At 67.1% G+C, this 25,212-nt stretch overlaps 4 protein-coding genes across 4 annotated transcripts in view; 2 read left to right on the forward strand and 2 right to left on the reverse strand.

The window, feature by feature from the left end:
- Positions 1-1,588, reverse strand: part of CTNNBL1 (catenin beta like 1) — a 46,362-nt gene extending 44,774 nt beyond the window's left edge. The window contains exon 1 of the mRNA XM_032198345.1: positions 1,514-1,588. Coding sequence (XP_032054236.1) covers positions 1,514-1,543 — 30 coding nt within the window. The 5' untranslated portion in view covers positions 1,544-1,588. The remainder of the gene's footprint in view (positions 1-1,513) is intronic.
- A 9,131-nt stretch (positions 1,589-10,719) lies between these two features.
- Positions 10,720-13,381, reverse strand: LOC116495859 (WAP four-disulfide core domain protein 3-like). The gene is made up of 5 exons (XM_032198579.1): positions 13,279-13,381; positions 12,654-12,794; positions 12,169-12,309; positions 11,679-12,086; positions 10,720-10,736 (listed from the first exon to the last, which is right to left on the reverse strand). Exons 1-5 carry the CDS (start codon positions 13,379-13,381, stop codon positions 10,720-10,722), a joined length of 810 nt encoding a protein of 269 aa, XP_032054470.1.
- A 6,319-nt stretch (positions 13,382-19,700) lies between these two features.
- WFDC2 (WAP four-disulfide core domain 2) lies at positions 19,701-21,731 on the forward strand. Its single transcript, XM_032198459.1, has 4 exons — positions 19,701-19,871; positions 20,118-20,252; positions 21,322-21,474; positions 21,563-21,731. The coding sequence occupies exons 1-3, from the start codon at positions 19,784-19,786 to the stop codon at positions 21,471-21,473; spliced, it is 375 nt and encodes a 124-aa protein (XP_032054350.1). The 5' UTR covers positions 19,701-19,783; the 3' UTR covers position 21,474; positions 21,563-21,731.
- A 1,503-nt stretch (positions 21,732-23,234) lies between these two features.
- On the forward strand, positions 23,235-24,891 carry LOC116495860 (WAP four-disulfide core domain protein 3-like). Its single transcript, XM_032198580.1, has 5 exons — positions 23,235-23,421; positions 23,655-23,798; positions 24,117-24,257; positions 24,469-24,617; positions 24,790-24,891. Exons 1-5 carry the CDS (start codon positions 23,235-23,237, stop codon positions 24,889-24,891), a joined length of 723 nt encoding a protein of 240 aa, XP_032054471.1.
- The last annotated feature ends 321 nt before the right edge of the window (positions 24,892-25,212 follow it).

Below are 25,212 nucleotides of genomic sequence, written 5' to 3' on the forward strand. Positions count from 1 at the left end.
CACAAATTCGGCATTCAGAGGACACAGACTTGAAGCAATACAAGATAAAGGAAGGGTTTGGGTTGCTTTTTGCTGAGGGAAGCCGAGAAGGCCAACTCATTTGCAGCAAGAGATCAAAATCAGGCAGCGCCCAGCCCCTCTGCCGGCCGCTGCCTCCCTGCAGCGAGGACGGATGCAGACGTCCCGAACCCTCACACGTCTCCAGCTGTGGGGAGAGAACCAGAGCTCGGCTGTGGCTAACCTTAGAACAGACAAAACCGGAGCAGTCGGGAGCTGGTTCGTGAGCCCCTCACTATGCGGGCGCTGGTGAAACCTGTGGTGTCCACCTCCTGCTTCTACCTTTCAGCTCCACAGAAAAGGGTCGCATTCTCACAGGATCAGAGATCCTGACAGACAGATTCACCTGCCTCCTTTCTCTCCCTCCCTTTCACCGTTCTGCCTGACTCTGGAAGCCTGAACCCTGCGGCGCCTGATGTCCAACATTTAACCTGCAGCATTTTCCCCTCTGCTGACGTAAAACCATCTCTGTTTGCTGTCAGGTGGGAGCGCACACAGCCAGGACAGCATCTTCAATACTCAGCTGAAACCCACACAATGTTTTGCCCCACAGCTCCAGAACAAGCTCAGCAGCAAGAAGAGTCAGCGCTGCAGTACCTGGCAGTGGATCTCTACCTGCAGCTTCCGCAGGGCACAGCCCCATGGTGCCACGAGCAGCTCCCCTGGCAGAGGGCTGCACAGGAACCAGCATGACCGAAGCCTGACGGTGTGCCTCCCTTCTCAGCAAAGGGAATCCTGCAGGCTTCACATTTGCAGAACAAGAGAAAAACAAGCAGAAACCCAACCTGGAACCTGATTGCAAATTAAAACACCAACAACAAAAGTTCAACAGAGATTTACCTTTACAGGGCTGAGGTATAAATTGTGCTGCAAAGCAAGTACACAACAGCACCATTAACAATAACTCTTTAGTGTTCTTCACCTCAGGTAAAGGAACGTGAAAAGCCATCATTCTCATATCATAATGAAAAGCCAACAGGAAAATCGCGTGTGGAGAGCTGTGAAGGCAGAGCCGAGCTGCGGGCAGCAGGGCCGAGCTGTGCTGTCAGTGCCACGCAGCCAGGCCCGGTGTGAGGGGCAGCAGGACGGCGCCGTCCCGGGGCTGGCAGAGCCGGGAGCGGTCAGAGGATCACAGGAGCACGGAACCTCCCGAGCTGGGAGGGCCCCAGGGGTCACCGCGCAGCCCTACCCCAAACCCAGACCCACGGCCGGGAGCGCAGCCCAACGGCTCCTGGAGCTCCGCCGGGCTCGGGGCCGGGCTCGGGGCCCGCCGCAGCTCGCGCCCGCCCCTCGGTGCGGAGCCCCCTCCTGAGGCCCAGCCCGCGCCTCCCCCGCCTCAGCGCGGCCCCGTCGCTGGGCCCCGCGCACAGGCCGGAGCCTGCCCCTGCGGAGGGAGCTGCAGCCACAGGAGCCCCCCCGCAGCCCGGTGCCGGTTCCCGGTGCCCGGTGCCGGTACCTGGTAGCTGAGCAGCTCCCCCACGTCCATGGCTCCGGCCGGGCCCCGCCGCCGCCGCCTCCCGACTGTCGCCAAGCCCCGGGGCCGCGCGACACCGCGCCGGAAAGCGAGCGGCGCAGGCGCGCTGCTGGGGCGCCGCTCCGCCGGAAAGCGAGGCGGGAAGGGCGCTGCCGCAAAGCGGCGCCACACTGCCGCAAAGTGGTGCCACACTGCCGCAAAGCGAACGTGGTGCCACACTGCCGGAAAGCGAGGACGGTGTCTCACTGCCGGAAAGCGGCGCCACACTGTCGCAAAACAGACCCATACTGTCGCAAAGCGGCGCCCCCCGCCCCTAGCACGGGCAGGTCCCGGTGCTGTGTCCCCCCCCCCCGGCCCCGCTCCGTCTCCGGTGCGGCTGCCCCGTGCCCGCAGGGCTTAGGGCAGGGCGCGGAGGCCCGGTGCTGCCCGGTACCACAGCCCCGGAGCCGTGCCAGGGCGCCTGGTCCCGCGGGACACCCCCCCAGAGCCCCGACCCCTCAGTGAAGCAGCCCCCCCTCAGCTCCGCGCCTCGCCCCGCTCCCAGCCCAGGCGCCTCGAGCCCTAATTCCGAATAAATCAATGTGCCGAGAGCCCCCGGTCCCCCGGTGATTAACTAAACACACCGCGGCCCGCCGAAATTGAATTAGTGCTGTGCGCTCAGCCGTTAGGGCCCTCCCCGCGCCGCGCATATTAATGAGGGGTTATTAAGAAATGTAAATGATGCCTCAGGGGGCTGGCAGCGCGGGGGGGCGCGGGGGCTGCTGTGACAAACCATTAGGAAAACAGCCTGATTGAAGCCACTTTTTAATTATGTCAGATCTTGCTCTTTCGTGGGTGCAGCGGTGTTTCCGGATGCTTTCGGTTTTATTAAAATGAGAAAAAGGGAACAAGTTATAACTGGAATGTTAAATTAGCATTTCCAAAGCAGAAAATCCGCAGCCCTTGAGCAACCCCGGGGTGGTGGCGGCGGGGCTGGGGGCTCTGTGGGGGCCGGGCCCCTGCCTGCCGCTGTCCTGAGGGGGGGTCCCGCTGCCCCCGGCTCCGCTTACAGGACCACAGCCAGGTGCAGGGAGTGGGGACTCGGCCCTCGAGTTTTTGCCCCCCGGCACTGGCTTCATCCAGGCCTGAGCACAGCCCCACTGCAGCCCCCCCCCAGCTGCCGGTTCAGCATCGCTGGCCAGGGAGGAGTGAATGTGATAAAACTCATGCATTTTAACAGGGCCTCGCAAGCGCTCCCCGCGCCGCAGAATAAAAGCTGACAGGTGCAGCTGAGTTAATCAGAGTGGATAATGGAGGGAAAGAAAGAAATCTCACACCAAATTGCTGCAGAAATCATGAGCCTGGGCTCAAAAGTATCCAATTAAATGGGGATGAAGCTTAAAGGGGAAAGCCGCGGGGCTCCGAGCCCGCCGCTGTGCACAGCCGGGAGGAGGCCCCGGGTTTCGGCAGGGGCCGTGTCCCCCAGGCAGGGGGGTGTGGGGGGACCACGGCGAAGCTGCCCCCTGCCCTGGGCTGTGCTGCTGCAGGAGATGGAGCCTCTCATTTCAGTGACAGGAACAGTCCCATCCCGGTGCCGTTCCTCCAAAAGTCAAAACTGGACCAAAACTTCTCGATTTGGTGCCCATGGGCCCGGCACAGCCAGAGCTGCCGCGGCCCCTGAGGAGCACTAAGCCCATCGCGCCGACGGCTTCGGGAGGGCTGGGCTCTCCGACAAGCTAAAAGATGTGTCTTTAATGTAGTCAAGGCCCATTACTGCGGCCAATGGAAATCTGCTGGCACTATAGCAGCTTTATCACTGATAAATCAGCCGGCCCGGGATGGTGAGCGCGTACAGGAGTTTGTTAGTATTCAGGTCTCTCCGCACTGATAGCTTCATAACTCCAGACTTGCCTCTTAATTGCACCCGTAAGTGTTGAAATTACTGAAGGGTAAAATGCAAATAGGCTGTAACCTTTCCGGAGCTCACCCCAGCACCACCGCGCGGGGCTCTGTGCCGAAAGGGAGGTGCTTGTGTTTTTTTCCCTTTCTCTTAATTGCCCGTAGAGCTGTGCGAGTCCTTTCCAAGGCCTCGTTACGGGAGAGGAAAAACCCTGTCTGTGGCTGCCAGCAGGTTTCACCCACACAGAGAGAGGAGAGCGGCTGTGGGGGGCTCTGCGCAGCCCCCTCGGGCCGGCCCCACCACGATGGGGCTCAGGCAGCCCCGGGGAGCAGCGGCACACGGAGCCAGGCTGTGAAGCAGCCTTCACACGTACTCGCCGCCCTGTGCCCACACCACGTCTGGTCTGTAGGATCCGGCTGTGCCTCCGGCTGCTCTCACAGAGAGCCACGGCCCCACCGCACGCACTGCAGCAAATGGAGAGACCCCGCTGTGCCCGGCGTGCCGGCCTCAGAGCCCGGTGGCACGGTGCGGGCACGTGGCATGGCACAGCACAGCCAGGCACCGGGCAGAGCGCGCCCCGGGCCCGGCAGCACCGCAGGGTGATGTGGATGTGCCGGTGCAGGCGGGAGAATCCAGCTGTGGAATTGAGGCTAATGAGAAATTCATCAACCTGCGGTTTTGCAGGCGGTGGGGAGGGGGGGACAGGGCCCAGCTAATTAAGGGGCAGCGACCTGTGAAATCAGGCTGGGGTGTGTGGGGTTGGCCAGCGGGCAGGGGGCCGGGGGCGAGGTGCCGGGGAGGGGTGCTGGGGCTGCTGGTACCACGGCCGGGCTGCTCGCCCTGCCCGCGGCTGCTGCCTGCCTGCGCCGGTGCCGCTCGCTGTCCCGGCACAGCTGGAGCCTGGCGCCGAAGTGGCACCTTATTTATGGCTCTGCTTCCCCGAGTTAAACTCCAGAAAGTGTGACAATCAAAATTAAAGATTTCTCCAGAAAGCCAGCCTGGGGGGAAATCACTGGCGAGGCCGACGGAGATTTCCCAACGGTGACTTTTAAATTAAAGGGGAAAAAAAATTCTTTAATTTGGCGGCGTGCTTGGGATGCAGCTCACTGGGCACGTTATTATCCAGCTCAGCAAACGCTCCCAGAATTCGCTCATGCTCCAAATTGCCGATCTCCCGGCGAGGCAGCGCCTGCCTGGGCTGCGCCTGCGTGCACCTGGCTGTGCCCCCAGCCCCTCCCGGCTCCCCCCGCAGCACAGCAGCCAAATCTCGCTCCTGCCCAGGGCCAGCCCTGCCCAGGTGCTGCAGCCGAGCCCCAGCCCTGCCCGCGGCCCCTCCTGGCATTTAGTGCTGCAAATTAAAATGGACCAGGGGCCACGTGTGGCAGCCTGGTCGGGCATGTGTGCGTCTGCCTGCCCGCGCTCGCTGCTAACGACTGTTAGCCCCTAATGAGGAGCTGGGAGGGAGCAGGGTGCAGACAGTCACACTTTCTCCGTGCCGCCTCCATGCCACGCCGGGGACGTGCCCCCTCCTGTGTCCCCACGGGGCAGCCCCAGGGCCTCCCCCACACCCCATCGGCAGGGACACGACCCCTGCAACCCCTCGCCCAGGGGTGCCAGCAGTTCCCAGGCCGAGGCGGGGGCTCGCAGGGGGCTTCACTGCCGCAGCCCATGCAGCTGCTGCTCCTCCTGGTGCCGGGGGCTCACGGCACAGGGCCAAACTGGAGCGCAGGGCGCGGGAGCCGAGCCACAAGCACAGAGCAGCCGGCCCGGGCCAGCCAGCCCCGGCACAACACTTCTGCCTTTCCCCCGCCCCTCCGAGATGAAGCAATGAAATTATTTTTCTACTTGAGTAGTTTTCAATTTAGATTAAGAAAAATCTGTGCTCCGTTAGCGACGCTGCAGTAAATCACAAGCGAGCAGCACTCCGCAGCTGACAGCCCGATCGCTTATCGGATGCAAACCTTTTTTCACGTTGACAGGCTCCAAGTGTGACATTGAGCGAGGGCAGTGGCACCCGACGGGGCGATGCTGCACGGGAGGTGCCCCCCCCACGCACCTCGGCGGCTGTGCTGCAGCTGGCAAATATGCCTGAGGCATGGGGGCTCCAGCAGCACGGGGCCAGCACCACCCCCCAGCGGGGCTCCAGCAGCTCGCTGCAAAACTGCCAGCAGCCAAAAAGAGCAGGGTGGGGGAAACCCAGCACCAGGCTGTGTTTAGAGACCCCACCCTTGGCTCTCCTGGGGTCCCAGCTGTCAGACCTTGGGGCTCCCTCCCCAGCGGTTCCACCTCACCACGTTCCCTCCGTGTCCCACCCGTCTGTGCCCGCAGCGCTGCCTGCACGGGGCAGGGGGGCTCGGCCAAAATGACCACACACTCACCTGCCCATCACACGGCAGCGACACGGCCGCACTGTGACGGTCCTCATCACTGGGAGTGGGGCCCCATCGTGGGTCCCCATCGTGGGTCCCCATCGTGGGTCCCCATCCTTGTGCACGGCTCCATGCTGCCACCAGCCCTGTGCCAGCACCCTGCAGGAGAGTGCCCGGGCTGGCACCATCAAAAGGAGCATTTGACAGCACACAAACCTTTTTTTTTTTCCCCTCTGGTTCTTCCAGCTCGTTTATCGCCTCTGCAGGGCAAGCAGAGCTGTCATTGCCTGAACCTCACTCATCCGTTTAACCTTGGGGGAAGGAACGCATTTGTGCCAGATAACATGCATCAGATGGTGGCACGGGGAGCGCCTGTAGCTGCTGGGCTCTGATGGATGGGCTACACGGGCCTCGCCTGACCTGTGCTTGTATGTTATCTGCATTGCTGCAGGAGGCTTTTCATCACGCCGACAGCTCCAGCATCACCTGCCTGGCAGCGGCTCCTCGCCAGGCGCCGGCAGCAGCGGCCAGGAGGGGCCCGGCCACGTGGCTGGGGCCGGCACCGCGGCACCACGGCCCCCACGGGAGGCGGCGAGCTGGAGAGAGGGGCTGAGAAGCTGCGGGGCCCAGGGCAGGGCTGGCACCAGGGCAGCAGGGCTGGAGCAGCCGGCGAGGGACGGCGCTGCCTGACTCCATCTCCATCCCTCTGGGTGAGGACCTGGCTCCTGCCGGGGTGCCCACACTGCAGGGAGCAGTCACGGCTCTCACCCATGGGTGTCGGCAAGCCCCGGCAGTGCTGCTCTGGGACCCATGCGCTGTGCTCCATGGGGAACTGGCTCCAGCACGGCACCGGGGCCGTGGACACTGCCCAAGCAGAGGCGAGCACAGCTCCCGGTGCCGGAGGCGGTGGAGCAAAGGCTGGGAATAAACGACTGTGTTTATGAAGCCCGTAATGTAGCCAGCAAAATCAGTCACTCAGCACAGCGCCGCCGCGCTAATGGGAGGTTATTTATGGCACTTCCCTGCTGCTGCAGGAGCTCGGCAGCCCCGGCTGCCAGACCTCGCGCCCCGGCTCAGGACCCCCCCGCATCCCGCACCCTGCGCTGGAGCTGCCCGGCCTGGGGGGTCCAGGGAGGCGGCGGGAGCTGGAGATAGACGGGGGCTCTGCCACAGCCCCCCCAAGCTGGGGCAGCAGCAGGGGCAGCTCCAGACACTCACGGAGGGGCCGTCCAGGGGGGGCACCACCAGTGCCGTGGAGCCTGGAGCCTGAGGCAGCCCTGCCAGGCGGCCGCGGTGATGGGCACGGAGGAGCAGAGGGGCGGAGGGAGAGGCCAAGCTGTGGCACTTGTCCTTTGGGTGACATTTTGCCAATGAGGGGTCCTGTGACAGTGACGGAGAGGGTACGGAGCTGGGCAGCGCAGAGCCCGGTGACAGATTAGTGCTGCCAAGCGCCGACACAGAAGCCATTTGGTGTGGGGAAATGATAGATGCTAACACTAATTTTAAACACAGGCAACCGAATTCCTCCAGACAGTCGCGGCGCTCAGGATTTAGGGCACAGCTGCTGGGTTCAGATAAGGTGTGAAATCAGCCCGGCGTGCAGGGTGTTACTTAATAATGAGCGCCTCGTGATGGATGGGGGTGTCGCAGCGATATCACCTCCGCATTTGGAGCCTTCCAGATCTCTCGCCATCAATCCCGGTCCCTGCCGTGGGGAGCTGGCCCCACCGGGAAGGCCGGGTGGGCACCAGCCCTGGGGGCACAGCGGGCAGGGCCCCCCCAGCACCCACCGCTGACCCCACTCTCCTCACCCAGGGGGGTGCAGCCCCCCAGCCCCAGCTCACACCGGTGCCTCCAGCTCCTCACCAGAGCCAGGCACAGAAGTGCTTTGTGCTCACCCTCCTCGGGCCGGCTGTGCCTCATCTCAGGACGTGCCCACGGGGACATCAGCACAGTGAGGGCTGCCACCACATCCCTCACTGCCTGTACTCGCAGCAACGTGTCCCCCCGCTGCCCCAGGACGGCCCCATCTGGGGCAGGGGGCTCTGAGCCATGTGGGCAGCGTGGGGACACGGCGCCAGCCCCAAACATTTATGGTGAAAGCAATGCTTGAAGTGGCAAGCGCTGTGCTTGTCTGTAGCATTTAATCTCTCTTCTGACCTTATAAAAAAAATCTCTTTGTGTTGAGATTTTAAATTCAGTTCTTAAATCACCCACCACAGGCTTCACACTGTATTAATTCCTCCCGGAGCAAACGGGTTTGGTGTCTGCTCTGTTCCAGTGCCACCAGCACCGGAGAGCGGGGGGGACGCGTGGCGCTTCCAGCCGCGGGAGGAGGAAGGGCAGCGCTCGGGACGCCGGGCACAGCTGCGGCTGCAGCCTGCGAGCCTCCAAATGAGCTCGGCGGCACGCTGCCACTGATTTGGAGGTGATTGCTGCAGAGGTGAAGCATGGTCAGCTCGCCTCATTATTGTGCAAATTGCTGGAAATGCAAATCTTCGGGTGCACCTGCGGGAAAATGTATTAATAATATTACTCCTGATTAAGGTCACAGGGCACTTCTTGCTTGTACAGCGAAGCCTGGGCTCCCTTTCCTCTTCTGAATCTAATCGTCGGTTTATTTTTATATCAGTGACTTTGGAGTCCTTAGGAGATACTTTATATTTGAAAATCCTCTCTCGCAATCACTTGACAAAGCCCAGGCTGAAGCACGGGGCTCCCCTGCTCACTGCCTCAGCACCGGACCCTGCCAGAGGCATCAGCGGGACCCCTGCGGCACGGCCCAGCCTGGGGGGCTCTGGGTGACGCTGCAGGGGGACGGCAGCTCTACATGAGCTTGGCACGGCTCGGCACAGCTTGGTGTGGCACAGCTCAGCATGGCACGGCTCAGCACGGTTCAGCTCAGCACCACCAAGCACAGCCCCTGGTCACTGCAGGGTCCGATCCCTGGCACGCAGGGGCCGGCCACGGGGGCCAGTGTGGTCCTGGGGTGAGCCTGCGATCTGCTGAGTGTGCACGAGCAGAATGCCAAAGCTCCGCTGATTTATTGCTGAGGAAATGCTTAATTTAGGCAATGTATTTAAAGGAACTAATTAGAATTGTATTAATATTTATGGGCCTTATGGAGAAGCTGATAGTCACTATTTGCGGGTATTAACTGTTATCTTATGCCAGGCAGGACCGTGGTGTTTGGAGGCGACTTTAATTGTGGTGAGGGCAATCAAGATCTCACCCAAAGCCTGTGACAACAGCCAGCCCGGGGCTGCACATCAAAGCCACGTCTGCAGTGATAATGAACGTCCGCTGGAATTAATAACCCTGCCCACCCGTCCCCCCAGACACCTCCCTGCAGGCGATGGGGCCGGGGACGTGGGGGTCCTGGTCACCCTCCAGCCCCCAGCGGTGGGGGGGAGCTTCCCCGTGGGCTGGGGGCTCAACCGCGGTGCCTCTCCCGCACACCCCACACGTGTGGATGGAACGAGCACGGTGCCCAGGCTGGACACGGTGCCTCCCGGTCCTGCCGGTGCTCCCGTCCGTCTGTCCTGCAGGCAGAGGCCACTGAGCTGGGGGGGGGCTGGCAGGTGGCCCCCGCAGCCCCCAGCCCGAGCGCCGCCAGCTCCCTGCCCGCACAGCCGACCTCTCGCTATAGCAAAGTTCACATCAATTTTCCTTCCCCTCATTTGTCTGTAAACCATGAAGAAAAATCACCGCCGTCTGCCCACATCAGGCCGCCGCGGTGATGTATGGCTGTAATAAAAACCCCATTTTGGGAGGCCGCCTTCCCCGCGCCGCCAGCCGGCACGCCACGCGTGGCCACACCGCTGGCCGGGGCCGCGCCGCGTGGCACGGGGCCAGGGCTGCCGCCAGCCCGCGGGCAGCCAGCGCCCGCCACGGCCCCCCCTGCCCAGATCCGAGCCCCGTTATGGATGGCAGCTATCAGAGCTGCTATCGAGCACTGCGCTGCGCAGCCGCTGCCGCCAACCCCCCGAGAGCCGCACTGAGGGGGGCGCCGAGCGCGGGGCGGCAGCGGGCAGCAGCCCCCCCACAGCCCCCTGGCACCGTGTGGGGCTCGATGACAGCACCAGGATGACGTGGCCCTGGAGCTCCGTGTGTTCCCTTCTCATTTTCCTTCCCCGTGCCTCGGAATTGCAGCTCTAAGTGTGCGGGCTGGGCTCCCTGCGCTGCGCCCGCAGCCTGGGGCTGGCACCGGGACACTGGGGACTGGCACTGGGATACTGGGGACTGGCACTGGGAACACTGGGGGCTGCCCCCAGCTTCCAGCCCCATACCAAGGAGCAACCACAGCCCAAGCTGGGGCTGAGCAGGAGCCAGGAGAGAGGGAGCTGAGTAATGAATGGGCACTTTCAGGAGGTTTTCGTCTTTTCTGTTTCGAGTTCCTCACCAGCTCTGTGTGCAGAGCTTGCCGGTGGTCAGAGCTGGCGTGGTGTGGGGAGCTGTGCCTGTGTGCTGCAGGGCTGACACAGCACAAGCCCACCCCCTGCACCCCCGAATGCACCTCCCTGAGGCAATCCCTGTGCCCAGCCCTGGGCATTGCCCACCCGTTTGGCACCAGCCCCTGGTGTCCGTGAGCAATGCTCGTCCCTCCTGTGCCACTCCGTGGCCATGGCCCCCCACCCCAGCAGCTCGCCTGCCTGGAGAGCAGCCTCCGTGCCAGCACAGCACCGCCAGCCCTGCTCTGTGGTGGGCTCGGGGGGCTCAGCCCCGTCCCCACAGCCTCCCCAGGGTGTAGGGGGAGCAGGACGGCGCTGGGGAGCACGAGGCCACGTGGTGCCACTGGTGGCCCCTGGACGCAGTGGGAAGGCAAGAGAGAGATGGCAATGATGCTGCAAGCCAGGAGTCCTGGCGGCTTTATTGAGAGGGCAGGGGGCAGTGGCCGGCCCCCGCTGCAGACCTGGCCGGGCTGCGGCGTCCTCTCGGGGTCACTCTTTGGCTCTCCCTGGGAAGAAAGGAAGGGCAGTGAGCAGGGCGTGCGGGCAGGGCTGAGGAGCTGTGGGGGCTGCTGCCAGCCCCAGGCTGCGGCACAGCTCCCCCCCAGCACAGTGACCCCGGGGCTGCCCCTTCTCCAGCCCCCAGCCCAGCAGGGACACGGAGCGGGTGCCCCGAGGAGGCAGCAGCATCCCCTGGTCCCGCTGTTGTGCCACGCCAGGGCCACAGCCTCCCCGGAACCCCACAGTGCCAGGGGAAGGGAGCGGCCACGGCTGCCGTTCAACCACCAACAGCTCCAACCGCCCGTGGCTGTGCTAGGAAACAAGTGTCACAACCCAGCGAGCACCCACAGGGGGCTGCCTCCCCCTCCAACCTCTCCCCTTGTGCCAGAAGCGTTGGGCACAGAAAGGGGAAGGCAACCTGCAAGGAGTGCGCCCTTTTTCCGCCCCTCCTGCGCAGGCTGAGAGCCAGGTTTAATTTAGATAATCAGGCTGCGAAATTATTATTGCTAACAGTATCGCCCAGGTCTCACCAGAGACAAGCCCCGCTCCCAGGACGGGGCTGTGTGCTGATTGAAATCACCGAGCAGAAAGGCACAGGGGTCCCTGCGCGCGTGGTGGCCGGGTGAGCCCCCCGGGGAGAGCCGACCCCAGGCACCAGCGGCCCAGGGAGCAGCAGGGCACGGGGAGGGGTGGGTGGCCCCAGGACCACCACAGCACCGGGACCTGCGGGGGTACTTTCAGCGGGTTCGTGCAGGGCAGCTCTCAGCAGCAGCCGCCTGCACGCTCCGTTGCCCTTCACATCCTTCAGAACTGCTGCTCGGCCCCCACCCACACCTCCCCGGAGCTGGCTGCGCAGCAACGTGGCTCCACGCTCCCACCCTGCCACCAGCCCCTGGGCAGGGGCAGCCCAGTCCAGCCCAGTCCAGCCCAGCCCAGTGCCCTCCTCTCACCCCGCTGGCAGACCCGCTGGCACTCCCCCAGGGTCTCGAAGTTGTTGGCGTTCCCTCTGCAGCCGCCGTACAGGAACAGCCGGCACGTCCCCGTGGCAGGGTCGTAGGCGTAGCGATAGAAGAGTCCCCTGCACGGGCCGTGCTCCGGGGGCAAGTGGCAGACGTCACTTTGGAGCACGGGGCTGGCGATGAGAGCAGGACACTGGCGGCAGCCCCAGCCCCAGCCCCAGCCCAGCAGGGTGGCAGCGGGGCTGTAGCCCTTCCGTCTGTCCGGGGCCATGCAGCCGAGGCTGCAGCCCGTGAAGCAGCACTTCTGTCTGCCGGGACAGTCGGTGTCATCTCTGCAGGTGCTGTTGCAAGGGAGTAAGGTATACCGCAACCTTCTCTTGGGGCAGACTCCTGGTTTGGCTGCGGGTAGGGAGAAAGACTCGTGTCCACGGGGTCTGTCCGGGTCACGGACCCCCCCCGCCAGGCTCCTGGCCACCCTTACCTCGCACCGGCCGCGCACACCGGACGTGGCAGCCCATGCTGCAGCACTTCTCGTTGCCCGCGCAGTCGCTGTCGCGGGCGCAGTCCACCAGGCAGATGGTTATGAGGTTGGAGTCCACCCGTGGACAGAAACCTGCCTTTGCTGGGGGTGTCCGGTGGGGTCAGGGCCCTGCCAGCCCCTCCCCGCCCGCACCCACACCCAGCCCAACCCAGCCCCAGGTTCTGCAGGCAGGGAGCAGCGGGCACCCCTGGGTCCCCCCACCAGAGGGGCTGAGAGTGGGGGAGATGGGGTGCAGGGGCCCCACACCAGCCCTTGTGGGGGATGCCCCCACAGGCAGAGCTCGGAGGAGCCCAGACCAGCGCATCCCAGCCCCGTGCCAGGACGGGGTGCAGGGGCTGGCAGCACCCAGCTCACCCCCACCCAGAGAGCAGAGCACGGGCTCCCTCAGGGCCACAGGGGGCTGCGGGGGGACGGGACCCCCTCACCTCCAATGGGCATCGTGCACTCCTTTCCACAGCCGTTGCTGCAGCAGAGTTCGCTGCCCGGGCAGTTGTCATCCGTAGAGCAGAAGTTGCCGCAGTCGCTGTTGGGGGTCTTCCTGGGCGCAGGGCAGTCACCAAACTTCCCTAGGAGGGTGAGGGGGGGCAGTTACAGCAGGCAGGCAGAGTCCCCAGCCCAGGCACAGCCCCCCAGGCTGGCCCCTGCAGCCAGCAGCAGCTCACAGAGCAGGTCTCGTGCTGCCCTTGGCACCCAGCGCCTGGCAGCGGTGCGGGTACACGAGGCGATGCAAGGCGCCTGCTGGAAACACCGCTGCTCTGGGAGCCACTGGAGGTGCTCCAACCCCGCCACCACCCCGTATTCCAGCACTGCAGCACCTGCCCTACGTGCTGGCTTTGGGGTCTAGAGCAGGTTTTCCTCTTGTGCCATCATTGGGGACAGCCCGGGCTGGACGCGGTGTCACAGCCCAGCTCTGACCCCACGGCCTCGCCCTGAACGAGGGGCGAGGGGCAGAGGGGCCACGCGATGACCGAGTCGTTGGGGTTGAAGAAGACCTTGGGGACCGCCTGCTCCTTGTAGCCATGTCCCCACCGCACGGCCCCACGGCCTCACCTGCCAGGACGAGCTCCGAGTCCAGGCGGCACTCGCCCGGCGGGGCCAGGAGGGCCACCAGCAGCACCAGCGACAGCAGCGACAGCAGCGACCCCGGCTTCATGGCGCTGACCTCGCAACGCCCGCGCCCCGCGGAGCTTTTGTAGAGCCCCGAGCCCTGCCCCGGGCCTTGCGCAACGCGCACCGGGCTCCTGCCCCTCCCCGGCACGGGACAGCACCGGGCACGGCACGGCCCGGCACGGGACGACACGGGGCATGGCACGACACGGGATGTGTCACGACACGGGATGTGGGACACGGGACACGGCCCGGCACGGGCACAGCACGACACGGGACACGGCACGACACGGGACATGGCACGACACGGGATGTGACACGACACGGGACACGGAACAAGGGACACGGGGTACGGCCGGGCACGGGGCACGGCCCGACACGGGACATGGGACATGGGACATGGACACGGGGCACGGCCCTGCACGGGGCACGCCTCGGCCCAGCCCGGCCCGGGACGCAGCCCGTGGCACGGCCCCAGCACGGGCGGGCAGAGCCGAGCAGCGCCCCCGCCGCCCCCGCGCCCGCTTTGGCGGAGCAACAGCCTCACCTGGCGGCTGCACAGCGGGGCGCGGGCGAGCAGCCCCGGGGGCACGGCTCGGCACGGCAAGGCACGGCACGGCTCGGCACGGCATGGCCGGGGCACGGGGCAGGACAGCGGGGGGGCCCCACGGCCCGGGGGAGCCGCAGGAGCCTCCCGGCACCGCGAGCTGCGGGGCTCGGGCACGCTGCGAAGCGCCCCCGGTAGCCCCGCACGCCCCGCACCGCCCCGGGAACGGCGGCCCCGGCCCCGCAGCCCCCGGAGGCAGCGCGGTGCGGAGCGGGGCTGTGCGCAGGGACGGGGCTGGGGCTGCGCTGCCGGCCGCGGGGTCCTTGCTCCGGGTTCCCTTTGTGCCAGACCCGGTCCCTCCAGCAACGAGCGCATTTGGCTGCTCGGAGCCTGCGTGACGCAAACAGGGAATTTCCCAGCGGGGAAATACGGTCGGGAAGGTGTCACCCTCCCGGGAGACAGCAGAGATCACCTCGGCCCCAGCACAAAGATGCCTCTTCTCAGGTGGGCTGCGAAGAGCACAGGCAGGGAGCGGTTCCCCCCCCCACCCCACGCACCTGGTCCCCAGCCGAGGCCTCGCTCCCTGTGCCCAGCACCGCTCCTCAGGCACACCTGGGGCAGGGAACAAGCCCCTTCCACCAGAGCCCTGTGCACCTGGCCATAGCCAGGTCCTGCCCCTCTCCATCCTCCGCAGCCTCAGGCTGCCCCCCAGTGCCTCGTTGCAGCCCCACCCGCCCAGCTGCACCCCCAAACCTGCGCCCCCAAACCTGCACCCAGCCCCGAGGCCGGAGGTGCCACCTGCAGCCCCGTGCACTGCCATGCTGGGGGCACTGCTCTCGGTGCGTGCGCCTCATTTCCCAGCCCCTGTGTGGCTCCTGTTTGCCAAGCCCAGTGAGCCAAGTGCCTCTGCCCGCAGGCAAGCCCTGCCACCACCAGCAAGAGGAGCCTGGGGGCGGATCAGCTGTGGCACCACGTGCAGCACCTGGCAGGGACACGAAGGTCGCAGGCAGGGACATGGGGTTCCTGTGTGGGTCTGTGCACCCTCGGCAGCATCTCCCACCAGAGACAGCAGCCGCATTGCCGCAGGGCCCAGCAGGCATAGAGCACACCTCGTCCTCGGTGCTGCTCACCCTTTGCACGCTTGGCTGCGCCGGGCTCCCTGTAATCTCCCTGCGCCGTTAATCTCAGGCGTCCCCTCCCAGTCGCAGGTGTCTGGAGGCAGCAGTACGAGCCCTGGGGCAGCCCCTGCGGCCGGCATCCGCCTTGGCACCCGCGAGCCTCCCTGCCTGCCCCACTCCTCCTGTCCCCAAGCACAGCCTGCTGAGTGGCAGCCCCGGTGGTGACCCCACCGCAGCACCCAGCCGCGCCGTCTGCCGGGACGTGGCCCTGCCGCTGCCCGCGCCCAGCCCGCCGGCGTGACGGCACCCAGCTGCCTGTCCCCGCGCAGGAATGGTGCACAGGGTGCATGGCACAGGGTGAGTGGGTGCTCCCAGCCTCGCACGTCACACCGGCTTCCCACGCTGTCCTCCCCCTGGGGCCATGCTCAGCGATGAGGAGCCGGTCACCCGTGGCTCCGCAGGCGGATGGGGGAAAAGGACCAGGCTGGGGCACGCAGGCACTGGTTCTGCAGGGTGGGCACAGCCCGGGGCAGACCCCCAGCTGCTCTGTCCCAAAACGCCCCTGTGCCTTGCAGCCACCATGGCCACCACCTCGGGGTGCGTGTCCTTCTACAGTCCCACAGCAGGTCCCTGCCCCATCAACTTGTCTCATCTCTTTCCAGACCTGGGCAACGTTTGACATCTGCAGTGATGAGTCCCACAGCTCTGGCAAGGAGATTGCTCTTTGTCGGCTGCCCTCCTGTCCCCTCTGTCACCTCTTCTCCAAGCTGGAGAGCTCCAGCCCCTCCATCCGGGCTTCCCAGGGCCCTGGCTCATGGCCCATGTTTCCCCCCCAGGGCAGGATGCCTGTTGGGTGCTCATGTCCCCACCCTGGCTGCAGCCTGGCTGCTGGGGCTGGGATGGGGCCATAGTAAATGATTTCTCAGGTAATAGCACGACGCAGAGCTGCTGCTGCCTCGGGCACAGCCGTGGAACGCACTGAGAGGTTCAGTACCCAAAGGTTATGTGCGTGGCAGCCCCTCCCCAGCCCCGCGCAGATATAAACCCCTGCCGACCCGCGCCAGCCGTCGGCGTCCTTGGGGAGCACCATGAAAGCCACCAGCATTTTGCTCCTGGGTGTCCTTGCCCTGTGCGCGCAGCTGCAGCCGGCTGCCACAGCCACCGAGTACATGGGTGAGTGCGGGGGTCCTCGGGGTGCCGCAGAGCGGGGCTGGCACAGGCTGGGCTCCCACACCAGGCTGAGGGCTGGGCGAGCAGGTAGCACCATCGTGGCGGTGCAGAGCCCGCGACAGGCTGGGGCCAGGCACTGCCTGCGGGCTCCGCAGCCCTGAGGGGGCCACCAAGGTCTGTGCCGTGCGGGCAGCGCAGGGGCGAGGAGGGCTTGGTGACCGCGGGAGCACCGAGGGAGCCCTCCTGCCCCTGGGTGAACCTCGATGGTGGGACAGAGGGGCAGAGAATTCCCCAGGCACCCCCGTGAATGCAGCTGTCCTCCACTAAGGAAGCTCCAGGCCAGAGCCCAGAGGAAGGGGTGTCTGCGTTTCGCCCTGTCTGTGTTGGTGTGGGGAAGCCAAGCAGCTGCCGTGCAGCCACGCTGTGCCCCTGCCCACCCTGGGGCACCCTGCTTGGTGCAGCAACGCTCCCCTTTAATCATTCGCCATGCTCCCACAAGGGAGGAGACGGGACCTGGGCACCTTCTCTGGCACCCGCAGAGTGGCTGCAGTCACCCAGGGGCTTGGGCATGGCGTGTGGTGGGGTCTGCACCGAGGGCGCTGCCACCCGCTGCTGTGGGAAACGCCGTGTGCTGGTTGGGGCGCAGGGCTGCTGCCTCTGAGCCCTCGGCCAGGATCCTGCCTGGGACGTGCCTCAGCACAGGGCTCACTGCCAGAGCCTCAGGAGCCCCCTGAACCATCGGGGCTGTCCTCAGCCTCTGTCGAGGAAGCTCCTGGCAGAGCCGGGGCAAGGACGGCAGCATCCTGAATGTGCTGCGTGGGCGGTGGGAGCCAAAGTATTTCTATCTCCCGGAAAACGATGCCGACTGCGTGGGCTGGAGCCAGCGCAGCTGCTGGCCCTGCCGCCCAGCCCGACAGCAGCACGCTCAGCCCCTCTCCAGCTGCTGCTGCTGGCTGCAGGCAGATCCAGCCGGAGCGGGCGCTCCGCAGAGTCCCGCGGGGGTCAAGGTATCGCCTCCAGGCAGCCCTGCAGGCACCTCGCCCTGCTCCCCACGGCTCCCTCCGCGGTTTCTTCCTTGTCCCCTGCCACAAGCGCATTTCTGGGCTCCCGCCTGCTCCTGTCCTCCACGGAGGTGGCTGCTGTGCTGCAGCTTGTCTGCTGGCATCTGCACGTTCGCAGCCCTCCAGCTCCACCTCGCTCACCACCAGTACCCGGGAAATCCTGCGCACCGCAGACTTTACGAGCCAAAGGGAACGATAAGAGCAATTATAGGATCAGCCAACTGAACAGGGTGATAAACCTCAAAGGCAGGCGCTGCTGGCAGCTCCAGCACAGGTGCGGCAGCATGGATAGCGGTGGGGCCCTGGAGCTGCTGGGTGGGCAGCACTGGACCTGCAGCAGCGCCCTGCCCCTGCCCGGCCCCGCTGTGCCCAGCCCCTGGAGGGCCAGCTTTGGGTCTGCCGGGCTTTGTCCCTGCGCAGCGCAGGGCAGGGACACGCTGCTCCCTCTGCTCGGTGTTGGGGGCAATGCTCACATCCCTGAGCTACTCCCTCCCTATCCTGCTCCAGCCTCCGGAGCGCCGTGCCCCTGGTGCAGGAGCCAGCGGCTGCAACAAGGCCGCCTCTGTCCGGGGAGCTCTTTGTTTCCCCCCTGCAGTCTGCCCAGGGCCGGGAGCACCGGCTCAGAGCCGTTCCCTGCAGCACATCCCCAGCAGGGCCGGGCTGCAGGCGCTGCAGGAACACCTCCGGCCACACTGCCTGGCTGCAGTCGCCCGCCCTGCCCAAACCCCGGCACCGAACCCCCCTTCGGTGGCCAGAGCCCTGCTCAAAAGCCTGCCCGCTCCCCAGCTCATGGCACTGTGCGGTGAGAGCCTGGAGGGCGCAGGCTGATGGACACAGGCTGATGGTTGTGGCCCTGTCCCTGCCGTGCCCCAGGGCTGCCCCCGCTGCAAGGCAGCGAGCGTCCCGCGGGCAGCGTGGCACCGGTGTCAGCACCGGCTCCTGTTACTGCATAAACACCCACGCTGGGGAGGGGACCGCAGGCAAACGCAAACAGTTACTGATTTACTGTAGCTCCACACCTTGCCGCATTGTTGACTGTGGGGTTAAATTACTTGGAAACAGACACTGGTCGAGACAAACAGCTCGTGACCTTGCAGCAGGGACCACCTGAGCCCTCATGGCCCTGCGCCTGCACGGGGCTCCAGGATGCTCCAGCCCAGAGCTGGGGTTGCCTCTTGAGCCACCTGTGGTGCAGATGCGGTGCTGAGGGCACATCCCTGCAGGAGGACCCCACTCACCCCCCACCCTGTGGAGAGGCCGAGCCTGGGGCTGTACCCAGGACAGGGCCGGGGAGGCTCCGGGTGCCCCCCCGGCAGAGCAGCACAGCCCCAGCCCTGCAGCCAGGCAGCACTGGCACCGTGCAGGGGCCCTCACGTCGTACCCGTGACTGAGCCAAACGCTCTGAGCCCAAACTGGAAGCTGTGAGCAAAGGGTCTGAGGGTCCCTGGGGCCCCCAGCACAGTGCCAGACCCCGAGGGAATTAAACCCACTGCCGGCAGCACTCGGAGGTGACCACGAAGTGGCTGAGCAGCAAACGCTGGTGAGGGCCGGGCAGCCACGCGGGGTGATTGCAATGGCTTGGCTCACTGGGACTGCTCAAATAGAGCCTGGCTTGGTGCTGCCCGGCACTGCCAGCTGACAGCCGGTGTGTGGGCTGCAGGAGGTGTGCAGCAGAGGGGGCCTGGGGCTGCTCAGCCCCTGCAGCACTGTGCCTGCAGCACCGTGCACACGGGGGGCTCGCTCCCTGCCACCCCCAGTGGTGCTGCCGCCAGGCCAGGCTGACTCCCCGGGGCTGCAGGAGGCCATGGGCGCAGCGGGGAGCTGCAGGACAGGACTGCACTGGGGTGGGAGGGAGCTGCAGGAGGGGCACGAGCGAGCCCCGCGTGCCGGGCGCCTTCCCGAGGAGGTGCAGGGCAGCCTGAAGGGCTCTTCAGTCAAGTAGCGAAAAGCTGTGCAAAAACAAGAGGCTGGAGCAGCAGCCGGGGGGGCTGCAGGGGCAGCAGAGCCGCAGCCCCGAGCACGCTGCCAGCTCCTCCGTGCCGCAGGGCAGCCGCAGCCCAGCCGGGGGCTGCACCCGAGCGTGCGGCTGCTGCTGGGGCGCTGATGGGACGGGTCGGAGTGCGGGCACCATGTGCCCAATGCCTGCTGCTGCTACCAGCACAGCCCGGCTGCGTGCTGCAGGACCAGCACCACCTCAGAGCAGGGTCACCACCGCTCAGCATCCCCCAGGACTGTGGCTGGGGGCGGCCGGGGGCTCCCCGTGTGCCGCAGCGGGCGATGCAGCGGTGGCGCTTGGCGGCTGTTCCTGCCGGGCAAGTTTTCTGCCAGACGCCTGCTCTGCTCGAGGCTTCCACTTCCTGGTCGGCAGCCAGGAGCGAGCAGATACCTGATACTTGGGGATTGTGCAACGGCTCGAAGGGGGAGCCTGGCCAGGCCAGTTCCTTATGAGCCACCCGGAAGGCAGTCCCCTCCCGCCTGGCCGGCCCCACCTGGAGAGGAGCTTAAAGCCCAGCGGGGTGGCCCTGCACGCGCAGAGCCGGCTCCCCTGCACCATGCCCAAGGCCAGCAGCGTGCTCCTCCTCGCAGGGCTCCTGGTTCTCTGGGCAGAGCTGCCGCCAGCATCCGCCCAGAATGTCACGAGTGAGTATGAGCGCCCGGCCCGGCCCCGAGCGAGCAGCCGGCATCGCTCCCAGCCCCAGGGCCTGCTGGAGATGGGGGCCAGGGCCGGAGACCCCAGCCAGCGCCCGGCAGGGCCGTGCTCAGCAGCATCCCTGGCGCCAGCCCAGGGGCTGGAAGCAGCATCTCCCTCCTCCAGCCGGCAGCCCTTGCCCCGCTGCAGGGCCAGCAGCCCCGTGCCCACCCACACCGTGTGCCTTTGCCTTTCAGCGAAAGCCGGCGTGTGCCCGGACCCAGCGACAGAGGAAGCCAACTGCACAGTGGGGTGCCAGTCCGATGGCGACTGCGAGAGCACCCTCAAGTGCTGCCCGGCGGCCTGTGGCACGGCCTGCCTGGAGCCCGACGGTAACGGTCCCCCGCCCCGGCCCCGGGGCTGCTGCAAGCCCTGCTCCCGGCAGCTGACAGCACCGGGGCTCCCAGGGCTTGGCAGCAGCGTGGGGCCTTGGCTCCCGTTGTGTCTGGCTGCAGCACGGCTGCAGGGCCCTGCGGGGTCAGGGTGTGCTCTGGTGGGGCGGCCGCCTGGCACAGCGCACCCCCTGCCCCGGCTGTGCTGGGCTGGTGCAGAGGGCAGGGGAGCCCGTGCCCGCTCCCCCTCGCACCCCTCGGGGACCGCTGGCTGCTCAGCCACGTCAGCCCAGGACGTTGCACTATTCCACCGCCCGACCCTGAGCCTGGGGAGCGTCTCCCAGCGGCACCATCCCCAGCCCTGCGCCAGGCACAGCCCTGCAGCCACCTGCTGGGGTGCGCTCACCGTGCCCGAGAGCAGCCTGGGCAGACGGACACAGGAGCTGGGGTGTGATGTGATGTGATGTGATGTGATGATGATGATGATGATGATGTGATGTGAGCGCTCGGACATGAACCAGGGGCTGTGGCACCTCCATCGCCTTCTGCAGGGACAGAGCTGGCTGAGCCGTGCCGCAGCACAGGACAGCGCCGTGCGGAGCTGGGAGCCTGCAGCAGGCAGCAGCGGGCAGGGGGAGGCACGGCAGGAGCCCCACACGGGGCAGGCTGCCCATGGGACACGTGCCCCCGCTGAGGTCATGAACCACAAGAGCCTGGCTGGGGCTCTCTGTGGCAAAAGCAGGGGCGAGTGGGGCTGAGGCACTGCCGGGGCCCCGTGCTGTGGCTCCATGCTCTGTGCCAGCCGTGCACCCCCGAGGACGGGGCTGAGCGTGGGGCCCGCCACACCAGGGGGTGACTCTGTGCGTCCCCAGGGGTCCCAGGCTGGCAGCAGCACCAAGGGGCAGAGCTGCGGGCTGGGGGAGAGCCCTCAGCCCGTGCTGGGGTCCCCCTGCTGCAGGTGCCAGCGGGCAGGGTCGGGGCCGTGCCCGTGGCTCCGGGAGCTGCAGCGCCCAGCCCTGCCCCTGCTGCCGCGGCCGCTGGGTCTCACGCTGCGCCCTTCCCGTTGCAGAGAAGCCCGGCACCTGCCCACCCGTGAAGCCAGGGATCCCCATGCTGGGGCTCTGCGCTAACCAGTGCAAGACGGACTCCAACTGCCCCGGGAGCCTGAAGTGCTGCAGGAACGGCTGCGGCAAGGTCTCCTGCGTGACTCCCCACTACTGAGGTCAGTCGGGCACCCGCCCGGCCCCGGGGCTCCTGTGGCACGGGACCCGCTCCCCCGTCCCCCTGACAGCCCTCTGCTCCCTTTGCAGGCACAGCCTCCTGCTGCCAGCCCAGCCACAGGGAAGCTGCTGCCCGACGCGATGCCCGCACGTCCAGGCCCCCCGCGCCCTCCTGCCCCCTGGCTGGGCTCCCAGCTCAGAGCCTTCAGCCTCAGCTTCCTCCCTGGGGCCCGGCTGGGGGCGCGCCGCAGCCCCCCGTGCCCTGACCAATAAAGCAGCCTCTCCCTGCTGCACTCGTGGCCGCGTCTCCATCCCGCTGCGCTCCTGGCCAGGCAGCAGCTCCACTGCTCCTGGCCTCATCCTGCCCGAATGTGCCCGAATCGGCACAGCTGCTGCTGGCTCCTGGCAGAGGTGGCCTCTGGAGGGGTCTCAGCAGCCAGTCGCCCACCCCAAGCCAGCACTGTTCCGGCAGCCCAGGGCTCTGGGCCAACCCAGGCCCCATTTCTCCAAGGGTCCCCATCCTGTGCCCCTGCCCAGGGCTGCCCCCAGCCCCAGCCCCTCTGACACCCCCCCCGGCTGTTTGCAGACGTGCTCAGACAGGGCCATGAGGTGCAGTGAGGCAGAGCTAATCTCTGCTCTGCGGTGGCTCGGGGAGGTGGGAATGTGTGGCAGGGGGACCCGGGTGCTGCTGGTGCTCACAATGGCACGAGCATCCCCCAGGCCTGCTCCACGCGCTCCCAGCCCTGCAGCAGGACTCTGCAGGAGCCCAAAGGAGCCACGGGCAGGGAACCCCACACTTCCCTGCCCCATCCCTGCCCAAACCTGCCCTTGTGCTGCCCCTACCCCTGCCCCATCCGTCCCCAGCCTGCTCAGACCAGGTCTCTTCTGCTCCTGCCCTGCTCTCCCATGCACCTCACAGCTCCCCGCAGGAGCCCTGGCTCCCTGCCCCTCTCACGGCCACCCTGCTCCAGCTCCCTGAGCCAGCAGGAGCTGAGGAGCCCCCAGACCAGCCCAAACGGCCCCCCAGGATCAGGTGGGCACGGCGGGGACCGCAGGCACAGCCTCCCCCAGCTCTCCCATGTCCCGTTCCCACGCTGGGGCTCTGCAGGGAGCAGGGTTTGGGGAGCACCTCCCACACCCCCCAGCCCGGCTGCTCGCGGGTCACCAGTGACCTGGAAAGGGCGCACGGAGGATGCGCCGGCTGCAGGCCAGGAGCCCGGCACTGCCCTGGGATCTCCCCCAGGCCAGGTTGTTCCCACCCGGCGCTCCCACGGTCCCAGCACCGCACCGCCACGGGACGGAGCAGCTCGGCCAGCCCCCACCCAGCAGGGTTTAAATCCCGGCCGGCGGGGCGCAGCGGCACGGCTCCCTGCAGCAGCATGATGCCAGGCGCCGGCACCCTGGTGCTGGTGCTCCTGGCCCTGTGCGTGCAGCTTCCCCCCTCCCCAGCCCAGCAGCCCCGAGCAGGGGACCATGGCGCTGCCCCCACTGCCGGCCCCGTGCCGCACCGTGCCCCGCGGGGCCGCCGGCTGCCTGCCACCCCGCCGGTCCCGGGCAAAGCGGGCGAGTGCCCGGCAGCGGGGAGCAGCCCCCCGCGCCCCAGCAGGCTGTACTGCCTCTCCGACCACAGCTGCCCCGGGGCCGAGAAGTGCTGCCGCCGCGGGGACGTCCGCGCCTGCCTCCTCCCCGCCACAGGTACGGCCAGACACGAGGGATGGGGTGCGGGGGGCTGCCAGCTTCAGGAGCTGGTGGGGTGCCCAGGATGAGCCCCGCTCCCCGGCACGCCGTGCACCGAGCATCTCCCCCCGCAGAGAGCCCAGGCTACTGCCCCCGTGCCGGCCCCAGCGGGGCGAGCTGCGGGGCGAGCTGCAGCAACGACACCGCCTGCGGCCCTGCGGAGAAGTGCTGCACCCACAGCTGCTGCGCCCGCTGCCTGCCCGCACAGCCAGGTGAGGCACCGGCCCCTCGGCCCCCGGGGACACCTCGGGCACCCTGCAGGGCAGGGGGATGGATGGTGGCGACTGGAGCCATCCCTGCCCGAGCTTGGGGGCTGCCCCGCGCTGGGCTGGAAATGTTGTGGCAAACCCATGGGTCCACAGCCCCCCATCGCTGTGCGGGGACACAGGGGTGCTGGGGGGGCAGCGGGCTCCAAGCCGCTCCCTGAGCCTCTGCCCCCCTGCAGCCAAACCCGGCCTCTGCCCTCGGAAGCGAGCGCGGCGCGGCGTGGCACCGTGCCCCAGCCGCTGCGCTGACGACAGGGACTGCCCCGGGGACCACAAGTGCTGCTTCTCCGGCTGCGGCCTGGCCTGCACCTCCCCGCACACAGGTACCCCCCCAGACCCCCTGCTCAGTGTGAACGCTCCGTGCACACCTGTGCACCCCCCCACAGGCCCTGCAGCCCCCCGGTTGCAGGCAGGGGGTGCGCGGCTCCTCCCCAGCACCGCAGCGTACCCCGGCGGTACCCCTGCCCGGGTATGGCCCCGACCCTCCGTGCCCCCCAGGAACAGACCCATGGGACAGCAGAGGGCAGGGCTGGCACCGGGCTCGGGATGGGGGGCAGGATGGGGGGGCTGGATGGACCCCGAGGCCGTGGCCCCATCATGGGCACGGCTGGGCCACGGTGCTCGGGGCCGCTGTCTTGCAGCAAAGCCCGGTGCGTGCCCCGTGGTGCTGCGGGGCTCCCTGGGGCCCTGCCAGGAGCTGTGCGACACCGACGGCGACTGCCCGGGGGCGAGGAAGTGCTGCTCCACCGGCTGTGGCCACGTCTGCAAAGCGCCCACCGAGGGTAAAGCCGCCAGTGCCACGGGGTGGCAAGACCCCACCACGTCCCCATCCTGTCCCCCACCATGCTGACCCCCTTCCTGCTCCCCTTTTGCCCTCCCGGCGCTCTGGGAGCTGCCCCCCACCCTGCCCCTCACCCTGCCCCTCCTGGGGGCGAGGGGCTCACCCCGTTGTGCAGGGCAGCCCCCTCACCCGCTCCCTCTGCGTGCGCCCAGCCCGGCCGGGGCTCTGCCCCCCCGCAGCCGCCGGTGACGGAGCAGGCGAGTGCCTCACGCTGTGCCTGCAGGACGAGGACTGCCCCCCCAAACACAAGTGCTGCCTGCGGGACTGCGGCCGGGCGTGCGTCCCCCCGCTGCAGGGTAAGGCCAGCCCCAAACCCTGCCCGCAGGCACGGCGCGGCCCCAGCAGCCCGGCACCATGCAGGGGCCGGGCTGCAGAGATCCAGCCTGGGGGGGCTGAGGGGAGGCAGCGTGCTCCCCCTGCTCTGAGGACAAGGGCGCTCATCCTGCACTGACCGCTGCGTGCGTCCCTTCCAGGCACAGCCTAGCCCTGGCCGGGGAGGGCGGCACCGGGAGCTGGCATTCTGGGGCCGTTCCCAGCCCGTGCCATCGCGTCTTCGTGAGGAGCCAGAGGTGTGAGGTGAAGCCCCACGTCCTGCTCCTGCTGCGCCTGCCCAGCCCGTGTGGGGCGCAGGTGCCCCCGCTCCGCTTGGAAGCACCAAGACCGAATAAAGCAGCTCCTGGCAGCCCGGCTGCTGGCAGTCCCCGTGGTTTGTTGGGGGGGCACGGTGCAGGCAGGGGGGTGCAGGCAGGGGGTGCAGGCAGGGGGTGCAGGCAGGTGCCGTGCTGGGTGCCCAGCTCCAGCAGCTGCAGGGCAGGGAGAGGCTCCGCTCCCATGTGGGCGCCTCCCGGGCACCCCCACCACGCTGTGACCATCCCGGCGGGTCCCAGGACACATCG

This window comes from Aythya fuligula, chromosome 16, assembly GCF_009819795.1.
Source record: "Aythya fuligula isolate bAytFul2 chromosome 16, bAytFul2.pri, whole genome shotgun sequence".
In the NCBI taxonomy this organism is placed as follows: domain Eukaryota; kingdom Metazoa; phylum Chordata; class Aves; order Anseriformes; family Anatidae; genus Aythya; species Aythya fuligula.

Excerpts from the sequence above, each read along its gene's own strand:
- LOC116495859 (XM_032198579.1), bottom strand. The coding sequence starts at position 13,381 with ATGAAGCCGGGGTCGCTGCTGTCGCTGCTGTCGCTGGTGCTGCTGGTG. Across the intron at positions 12,795-13,278 it reads CTCGGAGCTCGTCCTGGCAG|GGAAGTTTGGTGACTGCCCT; the intron begins GTGAGGCCGTGG and ends TCACCCTCCTAG. Across the intron at positions 12,087-12,168 it reads GTGTGCGCGGCCGGTGCGAG|CCAAACCAGGAGTCTGCCCC; the intron begins GTAAGGGTGGCC and ends CCCTACCCGCAG.
- WFDC2 (XM_032198459.1), top strand. The coding sequence starts at position 19,784 with ATGCCCAAGGCCAGCAGCGTGCTCCTCCTCGCAGGGCTCCTGGTTCTC. Across the intron at positions 19,872-20,117 it reads ATCCGCCCAGAATGTCACGA|CGAAAGCCGGCGTGTGCCCG; the intron begins GTGAGTATGAGC and ends TTTGCCTTTCAG. Across the intron at positions 20,253-21,321 it reads GGCCTGCCTGGAGCCCGACG|AGAAGCCCGGCACCTGCCCA; the intron begins GTAACGGTCCCC and ends TTCCCGTTGCAG.
- LOC116495860 (XM_032198580.1), top strand. The coding sequence starts at position 23,235 with ATGAGCCCCGCTCCCCGGCACGCCGTGCACCGAGCATCTCCCCCCGCA. Across the intron at positions 24,258-24,468 it reads CTGCAAAGCGCCCACCGAGG|CCCGGCCGGGGCTCTGCCCC; the intron begins GTAAAGCCGCCA and ends GCGTGCGCCCAG. Across the intron at positions 24,618-24,789 it reads TCCCCCCGCTGCAGGGTAAG|GCACAGCCTAGCCCTGGCCG; the intron begins GCCAGCCCCAAA and ends CGTCCCTTCCAG.